At 40.8% G+C, this 21908-nt stretch overlaps 1 protein-coding gene across 1 annotated transcript in view; it reads right to left on the bottom strand.

Annotated features, from left to right (window-relative positions):
• Positions 1–21908, bottom strand: part of LRBA (LPS responsive beige-like anchor protein) — a 432278-nt gene that overhangs the window by 98983 nt on the left and 311387 nt on the right. Inside the window, exon 47 of the mRNA XM_050895295.1 lies at positions 481–633. Within this exon, the coding sequence (XP_050751252.1) occupies positions 481–633 (153 nt within the window). The remainder of the gene's footprint in view (positions 1–480; positions 634–21908) is intronic.

Below are 21908 nucleotides of genomic sequence, written 5' to 3'. Positions count from 1 at the left end.
ATATCAATTTAATGGAATAAATGGAAGAGGTGACAGAAGATTTAAAATGCAGCCTTCTTTCCTGAGGCATTCACTGATCTTTGGGGTTAAATGGATACTAAAATTTAAAAAAACTAAAATTACATATAAGTAATCAGAGTGACAAATATTTCTATGATTAAACAAGCTTTTTCAAGTCTTCTGTAAAGTGATGATTTTATTAGCTCTTTAGAACCACAAGAGCTGACATAGAAATGGGATAAGATCTCCTGTGTATTTAGACCACACTCGAACTTTTTTTGAGCAATTCTAAAGAATAAGCAATTCTATATGCCTTTTTTCTTCCTGAACTTGTAAATCTAACATTTCTTCAGATTATTTCAGCCATAGTCCTATGTAAATTATAAACAGCTATATACTGCAAGCAAAGATCCAAACTATTTCAGAAGAATCTTGCAAGACAAATGTTACTTGACAGACAATAGAAGATAGACATCTTACCAGCCTGTTTATGCGAACGAATTCTTCTGGGGTTTTGGCCCATGGTGGAAGTTCAACATCAGACACAACTGTTCCATCATCCATCACTCCCAGATTGTAATTGTTGCTGTTGACAAATATCTCTGGGAGGTAATAGAATTCAGGAATCAATTCCTGTAGACAAATGAAAAACAATGCCATGTTATAAATTCTGTCAGAGGATGCACTTTGTCATGTTAAAAAAATAATTATTAGAATGGCATTAGGCAAAGAGAATATACAAAATCCTCCCACAGACATCCCCCTCCCCCCCAGAAGGGGGAAATCTCCTCTTTCATACTTTCTAAAATTTAAACCTTTACATAGGATACATCCTTATCATGCTTTTAACACGACAAAGAACTAAGACACAACAGGCTATAAAACAAAAAAGTCAGAACATCGGGTTTGATTGCATATTATGCACAGAGAAACTTATAAAACTAAAGCAATGAACATCACATGGTACAAATAATATTTAGTGGAAAGCAACAGACAACCAAGGATGTTAAGAAGTTGGGGAAAACTGCTTCTTTCACATTTTAATACAATCCACATTTTAAAGTGCTAATGCACAAATGGCAGTCCATAGTTTGGGTGAAAGTAGTGCCATATATATTAATTACAAAGGTGTAAAATCCAGTTATATTCTTATTCTCTCTAACATAAAGGGTCTAAGAACTTAATGTTTAGGCTATTATCTAAGATCGTTCAATGCCCAGAAATAATTTTTTTGTAAATTCTAAAATACCTGGAGTAATACCACATGTTCAGAAAAAAACCACACAGTCAAAGCTGAATCAAGTCAACATTTTTCTTTCATGGAAAGGTCGTTAACTCAACACGAGAAAAAAAGGAAGGAATTTCACATGGTTACAAGGTCTGTGTATGTGCTAAATTCCTTCTCAGGATCATCACTGCTTTAAACAAGTGTGCTCTATAGGCCTGTGCTGAACAGGACTGGAACGTGGCATTTAATACCTCCATGGCTGGCCCACCCTGGCACTTCTGCAGGCAGAGCCTGCTAGGCTAAACACGGTTGAGGAAAAAATGCAAGCATGTACAGCAAAGGAATTGTAATTTCCAAGTCTTATGAGAAAAGCAAAGTAATACTAACGGCTAAACAACGACATTTTTTAAGCAGAAAATGGTACATTCTAGTGCAGAATTGAACACAACATGCTAGGAAGCAAAATTAAGCTCAAAACCATAAAGATTTTCTCCTGGTTAAGTGGAGTGTTTCCCTGTTTTGCAAACAGACATGCAACTTCATAAGTTGTCATTTATTTTGTAAAATATGCACTAGGATATACATAAACATATCTAGGTTAATGTGATTAGAACCTTATTTATACACTTTTATAAATGTCTGCAAAGTCCTGGCATAACACTTAACAGAAAAAGCCTATTAAGACAAAACATATGTGTTTCTGCCCTTAATATATTTTAAAGGTGCTTTTTTTTGTGGAACTTGATGTTGAGACTTAAATACACCAAATAAACCTGGCAATTTGATGGATTTAGAAAAATTGAGCTACTAAATTAGAGAATTTACTTCCTTTGTAAAGAAAGGATCAATATGTGTAATTGCTTCAGGAAGTGTATTTCATAGCAAATGACTGGTGTAAAATTGGTCTTCCATACAGCAAGTGCAAACTGCATGCCACTTAAGAAGTAGAAAAAAAATCGGACTGCCCCACTGGCTTTGTCTACAGTGGGTGTAGCATGTAGCTATGTCAGAAGCTCAGTAGATCAGATCTGAAACCCAGTCTTGACATGGGTCAATGGATCAGTGGTCTCCCAGATAGCCCCTCAGGGCCAGCTATGGCATGAGCAGCTTTCCAAACGGCTGAGTGCAATAGGGAGGTCATCAGATTGCGGACAAGGTCAATCCGAAGTAGCCAGGGCAAAGACAGGAAAGATCAAGCAGGAATTAAGCTATTATCACCTCCATCCTTGTGTGAAACACTGCTTGGCTTTGAATTGTACATCTTTTTGTTTACAGTCACCTTAATTAACTAGGCAGGGTAAAAACATGCTTCTCTACCAAATGCTTGACAAGTACTTGATGAAAAGAGATCTGAAACTATTTAATTGGATAAGTGAAAGAACAAGAACGTAGCAAGGATAAATGTTTGTAAAAAAGAAAGTACTCTAACATTGAAGTTTCTGTAGTTTTTATCATCACAGACAGAAACTAACAAGAAAAAGCAGAGACACAGGACTACTAATTCGATAGCAGCATGCACCACAAATATGAAACCATACCATGATTCTGAATACTTAAAAGATAAGCTCATTACATATGTTACTGATGTTTTTATTTTTTTTTATATAGATCTGTACAGCTATTCATTAGTTTCTTTCAAGATCAGAAAACATTTGGCTTTCTAGAACACACATTGTTTTCATTAGATTACACAGAAACAATATGCTGCCTGGAAACTCAGAAATTATCAGTAACTTCTGTTAGTTTGACTATTAGAAACTTTTCATAAAACATTATTTCATTACTCCAGAAATGAGTTTTCACAAAGTTTTTCACTGTCACCATAATGATACATTTATACAAAAAGAGCTTCTTTATTATCTGACTTTCTTATGTTGACCATGTGCTAGCATTTACACATGGGAAAAGGGATTGCAAACAGATACGCTGGGCCATTCTAACTGAGTAGTATTTAGCGCCAATTTTCAATGGCCTTTCAGTTAAAGGCCAATAGTTCTTCCTCAAACCAGCGAATAAATCTGATAACAAAATATTTAATTTTTATCAAGTTTACGAATATTCTTCATGTATTTGGCAACTGCAGTCCTTAACAGTCCTTCTCAACTCTATTTGTGGGGTCTTCTCCTTTTTTCTTAAAATATTCACATCACATGCATAGACTGACACTAAGACAGCAGATGCTGACTCACATGTGTAACTCCATCAATAATGGAACTTTCTGGACACCTGAGAACGTTAAAAAGATTAATTAATGCACTTTTTGCTTGTTTTTTGAGGGGGGGAGGAAGGAGGTACTTGTGGTTTCACACAAATACCACAGGAAGATGCAGGACCAACCACAAGGGGCCAGACTGAAGGACTATTTAGTATCTCATCTGGAACAGTGACAAGGACTGGAAGACTAACACAGGGCAAATACAGTCCTTCCACGGATATTCTGTCAGCTTCTTACAGTTATATGGTTTTGAACTAATCTGTGCTTCTGATTTTTAAACTAATTAATCATGGGTTCCACACTGTAGTTTCGTCTACAAAGGTTTTCCCTTTGGCTATTCTAAAACTGCTTCCTAACAGTTCCAGTGGATGGTTCTAGTACCCATATTGTGAAAACCAGTAAATGTTAATTCCTTATTCACTCTTCTATATGCCCTTCTGGATACTATAGACCTATATCATCACATTCTTCCTCAGTGGTCTCTTTTTGCAAGCTAAAGGGTTCTAGTCAATTTAGATTCATTCCCTCTGGAGGTCTTCCCTTCTGACGAACCATTTTGGTTGCCTTTATACTATTTCTAATTCTACTGAACCCCTTCTGAAATTTTACGCACTCTGCACATGTACAGAAATGGTAAAATTGTCCCACATTTGTTTATATGATTTCACGGAAAAACGAAAACATCTGTATGATTTGTTGAAGCTCTTGCTTTAGCACAACTGTGTTGAAAATTAGTTTCAGAAATTCCTCTGTTGAAATTCACCAGTTCTATAGGGTACAGACAGACATCCTTATGATAAGCAATACTTCACTCCTTCTGCCATGTTTTTGATTTCATTACAACTGATGAAGGAGCTCACGGTGAATATCAACATGAATCTAACACACAGTATTTATAGCCATATATATTTTAAAAAAAAATCTAAAGATAAAATTTGTCATATCAGGATTCTTATTAAAATGCTTATAAAATTCTGCATATAATTAAAATACAATTTTTCTCTAACAAAAATTGCCCTCTACCACATGGAAACAATGATTCCTAAGGAAACTTCACTAAAAAGATTTTTTTACAAACAAGCAGTATCAACAGAATGTCAGTTTAACACTGGTAATTTATTTTCATGTTTGCCACCACGCATAAAAAAAATCTATACAAGATACCTTGTTTCTTTAATGTAATGAAAAGTTATTTTATTCTTTTCTTTTGTTTAGAAAATAATAGACAGACGCATTTTGAAGCAGAGTTATATGATCTGCAAAGGTGTCTAGAAACAGTGACACAGATTCCCTAACCATATTAAAACATTTATAAGATACCAGATTTTCAAACTGAATTATTTCACAATCACATTAAGCAATATTAAGCCTATACATAACCTGTCAAACAGAATAATAAAAATGCATATTAGAAGTCTAGGTTTTTATTCATATTGCCACACTTTATTTCCTCTGTTAGGGGACTTAAATGGCATTCAAAAAATATATACTAATATATTAAATTAATACAAATTTCATTTTTTCATCACACTTCAACATAATCATTTTCATGACTGTGGGAAAGTATAATTTCTAAGTACCCATGAGTTTCTCTCCATATGCTATATGTGTGTTATTTCTCACAGAACTAAGAAATTGCCTCAAGACATTGCCTGAAATTCTCCCAACTTGTAAGAAAAATACTTCAGCAGGTTTCTAAATTGAATTAATGAACAAATTAATTTTCTCAATGTCTAATCATCCTGCTAAAGTTCTAAGAGATTATATTTCAAATATTTCCTAGTTTAATAAAAATATTAAAATCTTCAGTAATTTACAATTAAGCAAAGAAAATTATAAAAAATTCAGATATTTATTTAGTAGATTAATGAAATATATGATAATCACAATTAGTAGTTGATTCATTATTGATCAATAAGTAGATTTTATTAAGTCAATACTTTATTGCATAAAAAATGCTTCTTTAAGGCACTTTAAATCCTGTTAGTCAATACATGGATTATATATACACAAAATTATTTTACTTTTTACTGAGGATATATGTAAAAGTATGCAATGGTATTTATTAACCATATTTATACACTATGTAATATGTAGTTCTGGTTAATCTGACAGAGAGAGAGGAAAAAAGTTGTATATATAACATTCCTTTCCTCCATTTTTTTAAATTACCTGGGGGTGAAAAGGACTGTATTGAATCATAAGAAGGCCTAGATGAAACCTTGAAATGTCACCTTGTCCACCTGTCCATTCACAGACAATTATAATCAGGTATTCTTGAAAGATGTTTCTCTGCCTTGTTCTTTTAAAATTTTCAATGATGGGGATCCTATGAATTTCTAGTGTTCATCTGTTCACACCACTAGGTCTTCCTAACACCCAGTCTGCTTTTGCTGCAGCTGGAGCCCATTTCTTGTCCTATTCAGACTGAATACAAGCAGCAGTTGCCCCTTTTTAGACCTATCAATGTGTACGAGCAGCTTTTACCTCGGGGACAGCGAGATCCTTTCCCATCAGCACTTTCTGACTACTATTCCCTTCCTGCACTAAGGACGGACAGCACACACACCAGCACCAAGGCTGGCACGGTGGCACACCAGAACAGGAAGTATACAGCAGAATTCACCTCGATATAAGAAAGAAATTCTTTACAGTGAGAATTATTGTTCACTGGAACAACCCCCCCAGGGATGTGGTAGAGTCCCCATCACTGGAGGTTTTCAAGATGGGATTGGACAAGGTGCTAGATAATCTCTTCTAGGCTCCCTTTCCCATGAAAAGTTGGACCAGATGATCTTTCAAGTTCTGGGCTGTTCTGTGATTCCATGAAATGAAGTGCACTGGCACTGGCAGCCAGCCAAAATATCCAGCAGGGTAAAAGCATTGCAACTGCCACTGCCAAAACACTTCATGTTTCTGTCCTTGTTCCACTTTTCTCCAAAGTAAACAACCTAAAACCTTCAACTTCATATCACTGTTCTCATTTTCTAGACCTCTGGTCATTCTCCTTTGGACTTTAGCAAATTTGTCCATAATTTACTTGAAGTTTATTATTTTAACAGCTACGCAAAAAGTTTGGAGCAGATGTTAAAAGTATTTGTTTCATTTTCCATACTATTATGGCTGGGTATGAAAGAAGTAGACCACAGATATTAGATGGAACTTTCTGATCCATACACCCAGATGTCTGTATTTTTAACTACTGCAATTCCCACAGATTACCATACACGGATCTGACTGAATTTAGAATTTACTTTTTTTTTACTCAGAGAAATATTTTCCTGTTATGGATCTTGGCACAATTTTACAGAAAAACAAATCTTTCATGAAAACCAAAGATCTGCATCCTAAATATGTTAAAAGTTTTGCTACACCACACATACAGGTTATGGTTAAAAATCTGAATTACTATGTACCTGCTTCTGAATTTTGCTACTCATTCCTCTTGGACATCTTTGACCTTGCTACTAATATGACATGAAATTTCTCCTATACAAAGGTAATGTTGCCAGTTTGGCAGCAACTTTATTCCTTGTAACTTTTGAAACTCCCGTCTATTAGATGGAGAAGTATAAAACAATGCAAAGCATATGTAGAAAAGCTTATCAGGTTACAGGGTGTCTTAGGCATGCTTATGTTAGGCAGCCTGTTTCAATAAGCATGAGTTGCCATTTTGCAGGGGTTCAATTTTTTTTAATATATATTTTAAAGAAAGTAATGAAATTTGTCATCCTCCAGTTTCTGAATGTTCCAGCAGCTTGGAACTCTAGAGTTTCTTGCCTCTAGTACCAAGGTTTAAACATATTGCTTAACATGCCTTTCAATCAGTCGTATTCAATCCTGCAGCTCACGTGTGCTCACTGGCCTATCTACAGCAACCTTCATTTCCTCCGAAAACATTTTAAGTTTCTTGGTCAATTTTAGCCAAATTTTACAGCAGGTTATAAAGATAACTAAGTTCCTACAAGTTTAAAAACCAATAAGCAGGTGAGTAGAGCCATTTTATGTGCCTGTCTTGAGGGGCCCAGTAAGCACAGCATAAGTTCACATTTTAGTAGTCTCCACAGAAGCTAGGCAGAGAGGGGACCATAACAAATGTCCCATCACTGCGAAATTCTTAATTTGAGGCTTACAGCTTTTTTGACAAATGAGTCAATCAATTGCAAGAAGCAAATCCATAGGAGACAAAGCATCATCTGTTCTAATACTTGCAGGGAACGATTTTTTTTTCCTTTATAGATCGTTACCAAACATACAAAACCTGATGTATTACTAGGTAAACAAAATTTTCCCAATGCCCACCTTAATGTTTATTGCCCATAAAGTTCAGTGATGGAGTCCAGATTCTCAAGTCTTCTTGAAGACCTGAAGAATCTCATGCTTGAAAGAAAAAGTCCACATTGAATCCATGTGACTCAATAATGACTTAGTAATCCACACAACAGTCACAGAAATGAAGCAATATCTATGACTGCAGGTAACACTACCAGTATTTTGTGATATATTCTATTTCTATTTGGTTACAGATCTAACTTGCCTACCATAACAAAGACTTTCTGCACAGAGTTTGTGCTTGTTTGGATAAAATACTTCAGGACCCACAGACAGGAGCAGGCTTAAAACTCTAATAAAAAGAGGACCCAGTAATTCCTGTGGATACTCAAAAGTTTCCCTGGATGTGCTTCTTTCAGTAAAAGTATGTGAAAAAGACATGCGATTACAGGACATATTATGACTGGATTTCTGTATCATTTCTTTATCAGAAGTCAATGGATATTTTATTTTTAATAAATGTTTTGTGTAGGCCTTTAAGAACTCACAGCTGAAAACTTTAGCCTGGATGGCTTTTACTTGTGCAAGCTTTGAAAGTTGTTATTTCACTCAAAATATGTACTGGAAAGGAAGAAAAGTTAAGAAATAATAAAGGACTGAGGTACATGGGCACATTATATAATTATCTGAGCATCTGTCCGATGAGATCAATGTATTAAATGATTTAATTTTGCTTTTACTTTACTGCAACTATTCCTTTAATTTTAAATATTTCAATAATGTTAATCAGATGCATTAGCTATATTTTAACGCCACTGTCTAATTAAGAAGTCATGGCACCAAACCTCAAGAAATCTTGTTAAATATTGCACACTTGAAGCCAATGTTCTCTTTATTCCTTTTAAGAACAATTTACAAAACCTGAAGAACAATACATAACAGCACTATGATAGCCTCTAATAGATTTTGAGAATGTCCTATGGCCAGCAGAATCCTTGGTTTGGCACAGGCTAACTCTAGTTCAAAGTTGGCACTGTCAATTTCCATAGGTTGACTGTATCCAAAACATTTTTGTCCAGGATCAACTTTAGTCATTAGCATACAGATGACTTAAAGGTAAAGAATTGTAAAATGGATGAAAATTGAGAAGACAGAAGGCTACTTTCAGAGCTCTTTGTTTATTATAGTCTATGGTTTGAGACAACATTTTAGACCCGTGATTATCACTTAAGTTATAATTTAGTTCTTAATCTTGGTATCCTATTCATAATGAAATCATGATGTCTTTTTAGCATTCTCCTGCTTCACAAGCTGTCCCCTCCAAGGACATTCCTGAAGAATCCTGGCCAAACCCCTTCTCCTCCAATCTTACTAGTGTTTATATACACCAGATACCCACTTTATAACACTAGCACACTCCTAGAAGCCCAAGACAATCTACATATTATAGCAGACACATTAATACTGTTACAATTCAAAGAGACTTTAAACATGAAGCGCTTGATTTAAAGAAAAATTGTCCAAAATGATGTGATGCTACTGAGTTTTATAATATAGTTAGCTTGCCAAAACAGCATTTCTGTACCTAAAAATTAAGCTGTTCTATATTATGAGAACCTTAGGACAAGATAAAGGATCATAAATTGCCAAACACACCTGTATGAGATATGAATTCAGATATTCAATACCATCACACCAGCCTTACAATAGCTGTCGCTGATGTGTGTCATATCACAAGATTGACTTTCATAAATTAGTACCCATTTTATGATGGAACAATCTGGAACAGCGTAATTGGAGCTTACTAATGTTTTCTGGAAGCTTATGGTCTTCTAGCATCTCCTTTTGAACAAAACTAATCAAATGCACCAAAAAAAACCCCCAACCCATAAGCACATGAAAAAGAAACACACACAAAGCAGTAGAGGGAAAGGCATGAAGAACAGTACATAACTCTCTACTAGTGACCATAACTTGGTTAAAAATGGTAAAAAATCAATCACATTAAGCCAATCTAATTTTCTTTTCAAAAGGTGACTGCAATAGTGGATGGTGAAAGAAAAAGAGGTAAGATGTTGCTTCACTTTTGAGAAAGACCTCTGAGACTGTCTCAGTCTCCCATGACATTCTTATAGGCAAAGTAGAGAAATGGAGATGAGATTAGGTTACAATAATGTGGGAGTACCCAAGCTGGAAATCCATATTCCAAGAGCAGTTATCAATAGCTCACTGTCAAACTGGGGGGACATGGTAATGGGGTCCGCCCTGCTCCTAATACCAGTCAATAATCTCATTAATGACCTGGCATAGAAGGTGCAGTAATAAAATTCCAGATGACACTAAGAAGGCAACATAGCTGTTTGGAGGACAGCATGAGAATTTCAAACAACTCTGAAAAACTGTATATATGGTATTAAAAAAAAAAACAATCAGCAAAGTACTACACTTGGAAAAGAGAAAATACATGCAAAGAGCAACATGGGTAACAATTATGCTGTTGTAAGTATAATGATAAATAAATTTATTGCAACATGTTAGCTACCAAACCAGAAATAACAACTGCTTCTGAACAAGCATGTGCAAATCTCATTCATCAAAGAAAAACAGCAACACAAAAGTATAGACAGACTTAACTTCTGTATTCCAGAACTTAGTCCAAGCCCCAAACTAAACTATTTTTCTGTTAAACACTGCTAGGCTATCCATGTTTGCTTTTTATACAGTACTAACAAAACTAAGCAGGATTGTTTGCACTAATAATGTAAATTAAGAAGTAACTAAATGAGTTAATGGTCATGCCTGTCTAGTACTTTAAAGGTACTAAGTGGTACTCTCACAGAATTGAAATACATTTAATATTCTTCAGTGCAGAAGACTTAACTTAAAAACACATGGTTAATCATTTAAAAGCAACAGTACTGAGCTAATTAGTAAGTAACAATACCAAAGTGGTAGTGAGACACTAACAAACTTCCAAAGGATTTTTAATTTGCATTGCTTAAATAAATGGATAGGGGAGAACTAGGAAATTAAATTTTATGCAACATATCACCTCTTGAAATCAAAATTTGAAAAGTTCAACCAAAGGTTATACTGCAGTGCAGCATTAGTTTCCTGCTTTGATCATCAATCCAGGGATTTCACCAAATTTTGACAAAGATTGGTTGTGACCACACATATGTTTTAGCTTTCTCTGTTGAAGTGATACCAGCCAACAAGAGTTGCTTCCAAAGATAGCTCATGTTAGTCCTCCCTGTAATATGTGATGCCTCCAACTAGGATTAACAATAATCTTAGGACACCAAGCATCAATAAATACATTCATTCTCTTCACATGAGAAGCAAGGAGAAATCATTTCCTATAATCAGCTCAATGGTTCTAAAAATTCACAATTTTTTCAGCTGCAATAGGAATAAACCCTTCTTTTTCCTTTCTGCCCCCTACTCCCTATGCATCAAGATACAACACCATTCACTTTGGCCTGCCAGTTTCAAGGTCTTAAAAGTGGCTTCCCAAAGCCTTTGTATTTCTATAAATCACTGCATTTAACTGTTAGGTTTTCATCACTTGTAGAAGTATCAACAGGAATCCAGAGAGCTTATGGTCAAAAAACCATAATATTATTTAATCAGCCACAACAGCCGACTACATTTATGTTCTCAGCCCATCAGAAACACAAGGCAAAGCTTAAAACCCTTTCACTTGTTGAGAAATAAATGTTTTTTACCCTGTGGTTGCCATGGATTGAATGGTATGGACAGTCAGATACTACAGCAAAGTCATTTCCATGTCCATCTAGACCTACATTTTCAAGAGATTTCTCCCTCAAGTCATTCCATCTATCTCAAGTCCTTAACTAATTAGTGACTCCCCTGAAATCATTTTTGTTCCCCACATCTCACTTACGAAGACATCTTTTGTAGATAAAATAATTTTTTTGTTCATAAGGCTACTCCGAGAGTGAATCTACTGTTGAACACAAACAAGTTCTATGTTGTCTTTAAAAGGGCCAAGTGTTTTTTGCACTTAAGTAAGTGGCAGCCTCCCCATCACACCTAGAATTCCATTCACCTTTGAAGGAATCAGCTGCTTCAGAACAAGTACACAAGAAAAATTCAAAGTTGAAATAAAAAAATGGATTAATATTTCAAATGAAGTTAGAACTTAGCCAATTACTTTTCTCAGAATACTCATCCACAGCAGAATAAACAACATCTGTAAATATATAGTTTAATAATTAAATCACATAGTAAGACCTTCTTAATTACATATTGCTCAACCTCAAACAGATCACAATGAAAATAATAATACCTTAACACAAGTAGATCTTTTCAACTTTAAAAATATTTAATATTCAGCCCAAAAAGCAGTATATCAACCCCATCTGAAACACTGGAAAGGGAAGCAGAAAGATTGAAGAATTTAGTTAAGAAATCTGCTAAACGATCATAGAATAGAATCATAGAATAGTTTGGGCTGGAAGGGACCTTAAAGATCATCTAGTTCCAACCCCCCTGCCATGCGCAGGGACACCTGCCACTAGACCATCCAACCTGGCCTTAAACACTTCCAGGGAGGGGGCATCCACAACTTCTCTGGGCAGTCTGTTCCAGTGCCTCACCACCCTCACAGTAAAGAATTTCTTCCTTACATCTAATCTAAATCTACCTTCTTTCAGTTTAAAGCCATTACTCCTTGTCCTATGACTACATGCCTTTGTAAAAAGTCCCTCTCCGGCTTTCTTGTTAGGCCCCCTTTAGGTGCTGGAAGGCTGCTATAAGGTCTCCGCGGAGCCTTCTCTTCTCCAGGCTGATCTCAGCCTCTCCTCATAGGAGAGGTGCTCCAGCCCTCTGATCATCTTCGTGGCCCTCCTCTGGACCCACTCGAGCAGGTCCATGTCCTTCTTGTGTTAGGGGCCTCAGAGCTGGACACAGCACTCCAGGTAGGGTCTCACAAGAGCAGAGTAGAGGGGCAGAATCACCTCCCACGAACTGCTGGCCACGCTTCTTTTGATGCAGCCCAGGATGCAACTGGCTTTCTGGGCTGCAAGCGCACATTGCCGGGTCATGCCGAGCTTCTCGTCAACCAACACCCCCAAGTCCTTCTCTGCAGGGCTGCTCTCAATCCACTCATCGCCCAGCCTCTATCCATGTTTGGGATTGCCCCGACCCATGTCCAGACCTTACACTTGGCCTTGTTGAACTTCATGAGGTTCGCATGGGCCCACCTCTCAAGCCTGTCAAGGTCCCTCTGGATGGCATCCCTTCCCTCCAGCGTGTCGACTGCGCCACACAGCTTGGTGTCATCTGCAAACTTGCTGAGGGTGCACTCCATCCCGCTGTCCATGTTGCCGACAAAGATGTTAAACAGCGCCAGTCCCAATACAGACCCCTGAGGGACACCACTCATCACTGGTCTCCACTTGGACATCGAGCCGTGGACCGCAACTCTTTGCAACCATCCAGCCAATTCCTTATCCACCAAGTGGTCCAGCTGTCAAATCCATGTCTCTCCAATTTAGAGACAAGGATGTCGTGCGGGACAGTGTCAAATACTTTGCACAAGTCCAGATAGATGACGTCAGCTGCTCTTCCCTTATCCACCAACGCTGTAACCCTGTCATAATAGGCCACCAAATTTGTCAGGCATGATTTGCCCTTAGTGAAGCCATGCTGGCTGTCACCAATCACCTCCTTATTTTCCATAGTGTCCCAGCATAGTTTCCAGGAGGAACCACTCCATGATCTTGCTGGCCACAGAGGTGAGACTGACCAGCCTGTAGTTCCCCCGGGTCTTCCTTTTTTCCCTTTTTCAAAACAGGGGTTATGTTTCCCTTTTTCCAGTCAGTGGGAACTTGCCCGAACTGCCACGACTTCTCAAATATGATGGATTGTGCCTTAGCCACTTCATCCGCCAGTTCCCTCAGGACCCGCGGATGCCTCACATCAGGTCTCATGGACTTGCGCACCTTCAGGTTCCTTAGATGGTCTCGAACCTGATCTTCTCCTACGGTGGGCAGTTCTTGGTTCTCCCAGGCCCTGCCTTTGCCTTCTGTGTCTTGGGCGGTGTGGCTGGAGCACTTGCCGGTGAAGACTGAGGCAAAAAAGTCGTTGAGTGCCTCAGCCTTCTCCATGTCCCGGGTAACCAGCTCTCCCGTTTCCTTCCGGAGAGGGCCCACATTTTCCCGTCTTCCTTTTATCACCAATGTACCTATAGAAGATTTTCTTGTTGCCCTTGATGTCTCTGGCCAGATTAATTCTGTCAGGGCTTTGGCTTTCCTAACGTGATCCCTGGCTGCTCAGACAATTTCTCTGTATTCCTCCCACGCTACCTGTCCTTGCTTCCACTCTCTGTAGGCTTCCTTTCTGTGTTTGGGTCTGTCCAGGAGCTCCTTGTTCATCCACGCAGGCCTCCTGGTGTTTTTGCCTGACTTCCTCTCTGTCGGCATGCATCGCTCCTGAGCTTGGAGGAGGTGATCCTTGAATATTAACCAGCTTTCTTGGGCCCCTCTTCCCTCCAGGGCTGTATCCCATGGTACTCTAGCAAGCAGATCCCTGAAGAGGCCAAAGTCTGCTCTCCTGAAGTCCAGGGTAGCGAGCTTGCTGTGCGCCCTCCTCGCTGCCCTCAGGATCTTGAACTCCACCATTTCATGGTCACTGCAGCCAAGGCTGCCCTTGAGCTTCACATTCCCTGCCAGCCCCTCCTCGCTGGTGAGAACAAGGTCCAGCATAGCACCTCTCCTCGTTGGCTCCTCTGTCACTTGGAGAAGGAAGTTGTCATCAACGCATTCCAGGAACCTCCTGGACTGCTTGTGCCCTGCTGTGTTGTCCCTCTAATGGATATTGGGGTGGCTGAAGTCCCCCGTGAGGACCAGGGCTTGTGAACGTGAGGCTGTTCCTATCTGTCTATAGAGGGCCTCATCCGTTCGGTCTTCCTGGTCGGGTGGCCTGTAGCAGACCCCCACTATAATGTCACCTGTCCCTGCCCTCCCTTTAGTCCTGACCCATAAGCTCTCAGACGGCTCCTCCTCCACCCCCAGGAGGAGCTCCATGCACTCCAGCTGGTCATTGACATAGAGGGCGACACCCCCCTCCTCATCTCCCCTGCCTGTCCTTCCTAAAGAGCCTGTATCCTTCCATTCCAGCACTCTAGTCAGAGGAGCCATCCCACCACGTCTCAGCGATGTCAATAAGATCACAGCCCTGCAGGCATGCACATGTCTCTACTTCCTCTTGTTTATTCCCTATGCTACATGCGTTTGCATAGAGGCATTTAAGTTGGGCCCCCGATGAAGCTGACTTTCTGGCTAGAGTGGCTGGAATTCCTTTGTGTTGCTCTTCAGCTGCTCTCCTGTTGACCTGTGATCCCTCTCCAGGCTCTGGGCATCTATTGCTGGCACTGGCATCAAAATGGTAGGAGTGGGATGGATTGAGGTTCCCCTCCCCCGGCAACTTTAGTTTAAAGCCCTCTTCGCAGCTTGGCAAGCCTATGGCTGAAGATGCTCTTCCCCTTCTCTGACAGATGGACCCCATCAGCCCCCAGTAGACCAGGTTTCTAAAACCAAGTCTCATGGTCTGTCCCATGGGACAGAACAGTAAAATGTAGCCTACCTATGACATAAAAAAGGGAAATTCCTAATTATTTTAATGCATTTAAACTTTTCATCACTCAGTCAAACTGACTGGCCTGCTGCAAATACAACATTCAGGATGTATCTCATAATTTTGTTAAAGATAGAAACCTGTTTCCTGTGGAGGTGAAAGGTTCGAACATAATGTAGAGATCTCTGTATGAAGACTTTCTAGAAGGCCATTTTTTACTTAAATGCTCTTATTATTTGCTTGATATTATTATCTTTCATCTCAGCTCTGCATAACTTCCATGTAAATGTAACAATGAAAATTGTTCTCAAAACATCTTTTCCAATATGCCAGTTGTCTTCAGTTAGCGTTGGATTGTAATAGGCATACAGAAGATATAGGTTTAAAAATATGAAATAACTACATTGTAAGACATGACAATGTCTCTTAAATGAGAATCCAAGAAAATACATTTCTCATTAAACATTTTGTGAAAAAAGTAAAGCCCCCCTCAAGTGCCTAATTTTCTTAAAAATGACATGAGATAAAATCTTAATTTTGCATGCAGCTGCATAGTCTTCACAGACAGGCATGAGCTATGCTCACACAACACGTTCTTACATACACAGAGCTAAAAGGAAAATCGCATATTGTTTTGGACAAAATCTTGGGCCAAATTGAGACAGTCCAAAAACACGTTGATATTAGAAAAAATGAATAAATTAGATGTCAAAGGCTTTTGAATAATCTTTGAATAATCATTAATGTATTAGTGTTTGCAAATTGCAAACTTCAAGGAAATCACACTAGCTCTTGCCAGTAAGCAGCATCTTCCAAGTTCTGGAAACAATCAAAAGAACACAAGGCTATTCATTTTTAAAAACGTTTGTTTTGCTAACATCAAGTATTTCTAGTACTTTACCATACAAGATGGTTAAAATGTAACTTCTCGGTTTTTAATCTATTGAAAAGGAGGTGGATACAAACAAGACAGCTTTTCTATACACAATTTCTTTATTAATGTACAATTTAGAAATGTTAAGAACTCCATCGATGACAGTAGTTCACATAGGCTTTCTTTCCTTTTATTTAATTTTATAGACATCATCCCTTTGACTCTAGTGATGCAGAAAGCAGCTTTCCAGTCCAGAATTATAAGGAAATCATTTCAGAACTCAACTTGAATCAGAAAATGGCATTTGCTTCACTACAGTATTGTACGCTAAGGTGATAGCAAATGATATGCATTTAGTCCTTTCAGGACAGACCATGAGAAAGTACTATCATAAAATGATGACAGAGAATGATACTCCAAGACTACAGGGAATAAGTCTAAAACTTATGGGTGTCGTGTTTCATAATATTTGTTGGCTGTAAAGTAGGTGGGAAAGGAACTCTAAAGGAAGAATAAACATTGGAAACTTCATTTCCCCTGACAGGGATAAAAACCAGAGGGATCTGTGTTCATTTAACTCCTTCCCCATCTTCTTCCTCCTTCCTTCCCAAATACATACATGCATGCAGACATGTACATACATCATGCAAGATGGGTAAAGAAAACATTCTAGCTGGCCATGGATTGTCTCCCATGGAAGTTACTGCTTCAATTGCACATATTCATAGAATCATTTAGGTTGGAAAAGACCCTTAAGATCATCAAGTCCAACTGTAAACCTAACGCTACCAAGTCCACTACTAAACCATGTCCCTAAGTGCCACATCTACTCGTCTTTTAAATACTTCCAGGGACGGTGACTCAACCACTTCCCTGGGCAGCCTGTTCCAATGCTTGATAACCCTTTCGGTGAAGAAATTTTTCCTAATATCCAATCTAAACCTCCCCTGGCACAACTTGAGGCCGTTTCCTCCTGTCCTATCACTTGTTACTTGGGAAAAGAGACCGACACCCACCTCGCTACAACCTCCTTTCAGGTAGTTGTAGAGAGCGATAAGGTCTCCCCTGAGCCTCCTTTTCTCCAGGCTAAACAACCCCAGTTCCCTCAGCCGCTCCTCACAGGACTTGTGCTCTAGACCCTTCCCCAGCTTCATTGCTCCTCTCTGGACACGCTCCAGCGCCTCAAGGTCTTTCTTGTAGTGAGGGGCCCGAAACTGAACACAGTATTCGAGGTGAGGCCTCACCAGTGCCGAGGACAGGGGGACGATCGCTTCCCTAGTCCTGCTGGCCACACTATTTCTGATACAAGCCAGGATGCTATTGGCCTTCTTGGCCACCTGGGCACACTGCCCGCTCATATTCAGCCGGCTGTCAACCAACACCCCCAGGTCCTTTTCCACCAGGCAGCCCTCCAGCCACTCTTCCCTAAGCCTGTAGCGTTGCATGGGGTTGTTGTGACCCAAGTGCAGGACCTGGCACTTAGCCTTGTTGAACCTCATGCAGTTGGCCTCGGCCCATCGATCCAGCCTGTCCGGATCCCTCTGTGGAACCTTCCTACCCTCAAGCAGAGCAACACTCCTGCCCAACTTGGTGTCGTCTGCAGACTTACTGAGGGTGCACTCGATCCCCTCGTCCAGATCATTGATAAAGATATTAAACAGAACTGGCCCCTATACGGAGCCCTGGGGAACACCACTTGTGACCGGCTGCCAACTGGATTTAACTCCATTCACCACCACTCTTTTGGGCCCGGCCATCCAGCCAGTTTTTTACCCAGAGAAGAATACGCCCATCCAAGCCATGAGCAGCCAGTTTCTCCAGGAGAATGCTGTGGGAAACTGTGTCAAAGGCTTTACTAAAGTCCAGGTAAACAACATCCACAGCCTTTCCCTCATCCACTAAGCAGGTCACCTTGTCACAGAAGGAGATCAGGTTAGTCAAGCAGGGCCTACCTTTCATAAACCCAGGCTGACGGGGCCTGATCACCTGGTTGTCCTGTACGTGCCATGTGATGGCACTCAAGATGCTCTGCTCCATAACCTTCCCCAGCACTGAGGTCAGACTGACAGGCCTGTAGTTTCCCGGATCCTCCTTCCGGCCCTTCTTGTAGATGGGCGTCACATTTGCTAACCTCCAGTCAACTGGGACCTCCCCGGTTAGCTGGGACTGCTGATAAATGATGGAAAGTGGCTTGGTGAGCACTTCCACCAGCTCCCTCAGTACCTTTGGGTGGATCCATCTGGCCCCATAGACTTGTGTGTGTCTAAGTGGTGTAGCAGGTCGCTAACCATTTCCCCTTGGATTATGGGGGCTACACTCTGCTTCCCGGCCCTGTCTTCCAGCTCAGGGGGCTGGGTACCCCGAGAACAACTGGTCTTACTATTAAAGACTGAGGCAAAGAAGGCATTAAGTACTTCAGCCTTTTCCTCATCCTTTGTCACTATGTTTCCCCCCGCATCCAATAAAAGATGGAGATTCTCCTTAGCCCTCCTTTTGTTCCTAACGTATTTATAGAAACATTCTTCTTGTGGTTTAAGTCCAGCCGGCCACAATGCACCACACAGCCTCTTGCTCACTCCTCCCCCCCGGTGGGATGGGGAGGAGAAAATACAGCAAAAAAGTTCGTGGGTCGAGACAAGGACAGGGAGGGATCACTCACCATTTGTGGTCACAGGCAAAATAGACTCAATTTTGGGGAAAAATAAACCAATTTAATTTGTTAACAACCAAATCAGAGTAGAATGATGAGAAATAGAACCATATCTTAAAAACACACCTTCCTCCCGCCCCTCCTTGTCTTCCCAGGCTCAGCTTTGCTCCTGATACCTCTACCTCCTCCCCCCCAGCAGCACAGGGGGCGGGAATGGGGGCTGCAGTCAATTCATCCCACATTGTCTCTGCCGCTCCTTCCACAGGGGGAGGACTCCTCACACTCTTCCTCTGCTTCAGCGTGGGGTCCCTCTCACGGGGTTCAGCCCCCATGATTTTCTCCAACTCAAGTCCTTTCCACGGGCTGCAGTCCTCTGTAAACTGCTCCAGCATGGGCTCCACCACAGAGTCGCGGCCTTTTCTGGGCCCAGCCATCTGCTCCGGCGTGGGGTCCTCCACAGGCTGCAGGGGAATCTCTGCTCCGGAGCACCTCCTCCCTCTCCTCCATCTTCACTGACCTCGGTGTGTGCGTGGTTGTTTCTCTCACATCCCACACCTCTCCTCACTGGAGCTCCTCTTCTTCTGCCATCTTCTTCTTCCTCTCCTGCTCTCTTTACTGTAGCTGCTGCTGCTGCTCCTCTTCTTCTTCTTCTTCTTCTTCCTCCATCTTACTCTCACACCACCTCCTGAGGTTTTTTTTTCCCCTTCTTAGATATGCTATCACAGAGGCGCAACGACCGTTGCTGATTGGCTTGGCATTGGCCAGAGGCAGGTCCAGGCTGGAGTCAGGGAAGCTTCTAGTAGCTTCTCACAGGAGCCACCTGTGTAGCCCCTCCCTCGCCACACAAACCCAACACAATTTTTTATTGTCTTTTACGGCAGTAGCCAAACTAAATTCTAGTTGGGCTTTGGCCCTTCTAATTTTCTCCCTGCATAACCTCACGACATCCTTGTAGTCCTCCTGAGTTTCCTGACCCTTCTTCCAAAGGTCATAAACTCTCCTTTTTTTCCTGAGTTCCAGCCAAAGCTCTCTGTTCAGCCAGGCCAGTCTTCTTCCCTGCCAGCTCATCTTTCAGCACGTGGGGATGGCCTGCTCCTGCGCCTTTAAGATTTCCTTCTTGAAGAATGTCCAGCCTTCCTGGACTCCTTTGCCCTTCAGGACTGCCTCCCAAAGGACTCTGTCAACCAGGCTCCTAAACAGGCCAAAGTCTGCCCTCCGGAAGTCCAAGGTGGCGGTTCTGCTGACTCCCCTCCTTACTTCTCCAAGAATCGAAAAATCTATCATTTCATGATCACTGTGCCCAAGACGGCCTCCAACCATCACATCACCCACAAGTCCTTCTCTGTTCACAAACAACAGGTCCAGCAGGGCACCTTCCCTAGTTGGCTCACTCACCAGCTGTGTCAGGAAGTTATCTTCCTCACACTCCAGGAACCTCCTAGACTGTTTCCTCTCTGCTGTATTTTATTTCCAGCAGACATCTGGTAAGTTGAAGTCCCCCATGAGAACAACGCCTAGCAATTGTGAGACTTCTCCCAGCTGCTTACAGAATATTTCATCTGCCTCTTCATCCTGTTTGGGTGGTCTATAACAGACTCCCACCATGATATCTGCCTTGTTGGCCTTCCCCCTGATTCGTACCCATAAACACTCAACTGTATTGTCACCATCATTAAGCTCTAGAAAATCAAAACACTAACATACAGGGCTACGCCACTGCCTCTCCTTCCTTGCCTATCCCTTCTGAAGAGTTTATAGCTATCCATTGCAGCACTCCAGTTGTGCGAGTCATCCCACCATGTTTCCGTGACAGCAACTATGTCATTGTTTTCCCGCTGCGCAATGGCTTCCAGCTCCTCCTGTTTGTTGCCCATGCTGTTTGCATCGGTGTAGATGCACTTTAGTTGGGCTACTGATCCTGCCACCTTTTTGGGGGAGAAGCCCTAATTCCTAGGCGACCATTCTCGGGCGCTTCTGTGGTTTGCAACACATCAATAACCCTTCGCTGCCACATGGATCGCCATACCCTACCTCCACTGAGATGGCAGGCCAAAGGACCTCACTAGTCCCTCAAACATTGGCATGCTGCCTCCAGGCTTATCTCTAGTGAGCCTGGTTTTATCCCTTTCCCCCTTCAGATCTAGTTTAAAGCTCTTTCAATGAGCCCTGCTAACTTCTGTGCAAAGATCCTTTTCCCCCTTTGAGACAGGTGTACCCCATCTGTTGCCAGCAGGCCTGGTGTCGTGTAAACCGATGATCAAAAAACCCAAAATCTTTGACATACGAAAATAGTAACAAAAACCATACCATTTAAGTAAGACTTCTGTCATTAATTTCATCATGACAGCAACATCTAATTTAATTTTCTTAATTAGTTCCTAAATAATTCTATTTACAAGCATGTATACAGTATGATATTGCCATTAACTACAAGAGCACATAATAATCTACTTTATTCAGGCTCTTTGATGCATGTGTCAACTAAACACATTCAAGCACTAGTAAGCTAACATGTTGCAATCCTGCATGTAGAAAACTTCTAGAGGCACATGGGACACTTTAGCCATGCATTTCACAAACACTTGCAAGGTAGAGCAGAACACCAAGTATTAGGAAACTTGGTTTTCATAGCTGTAATGAAATATTTGGGATACAGGTACTTCCAACAAAGATAGTTCTGTGCATTTTCAAACTTTTTCTTTCCTAACTCTTTCAACATATCCTATGGAAATCCTATCTCATCCCCCTTCCTGGCTGCTCATCCAGTCTCATGAACAGACTCCTCTAGTCAATCTTAATGCTCACTCAGATGCTTCACAGCAGTATAATGTAATTCATGGCAATTCACAGACTCAGAAAGCTGCAAGCAACTTGAAGAGGCCATCCATAACAGCAGGGATGCCTCTAAAGGCAGTACCAGCTTGCACATACATCATTTCCAAAAGATATCTAAGCATTTCTGAAAAACCCTCACTACACTAATTGCCAGGGAAGCATTCATCAGTTTTATTTGTTCTGTTAGAAAGGTTACTTTCATATCTAATCGAAATCTCCCTGATATTTAAGT

Source organism: Gymnogyps californianus, chromosome 4, assembly GCF_018139145.2.
Source record: "Gymnogyps californianus isolate 813 chromosome 4, ASM1813914v2, whole genome shotgun sequence".
Classification (NCBI taxonomy): domain Eukaryota; kingdom Metazoa; phylum Chordata; class Aves; order Accipitriformes; family Cathartidae; genus Gymnogyps; species Gymnogyps californianus.
The sequence above is the reverse complement of the archived record's forward strand: the minus strand, read 5'-3'. Positions and strand labels throughout refer to the sequence as shown.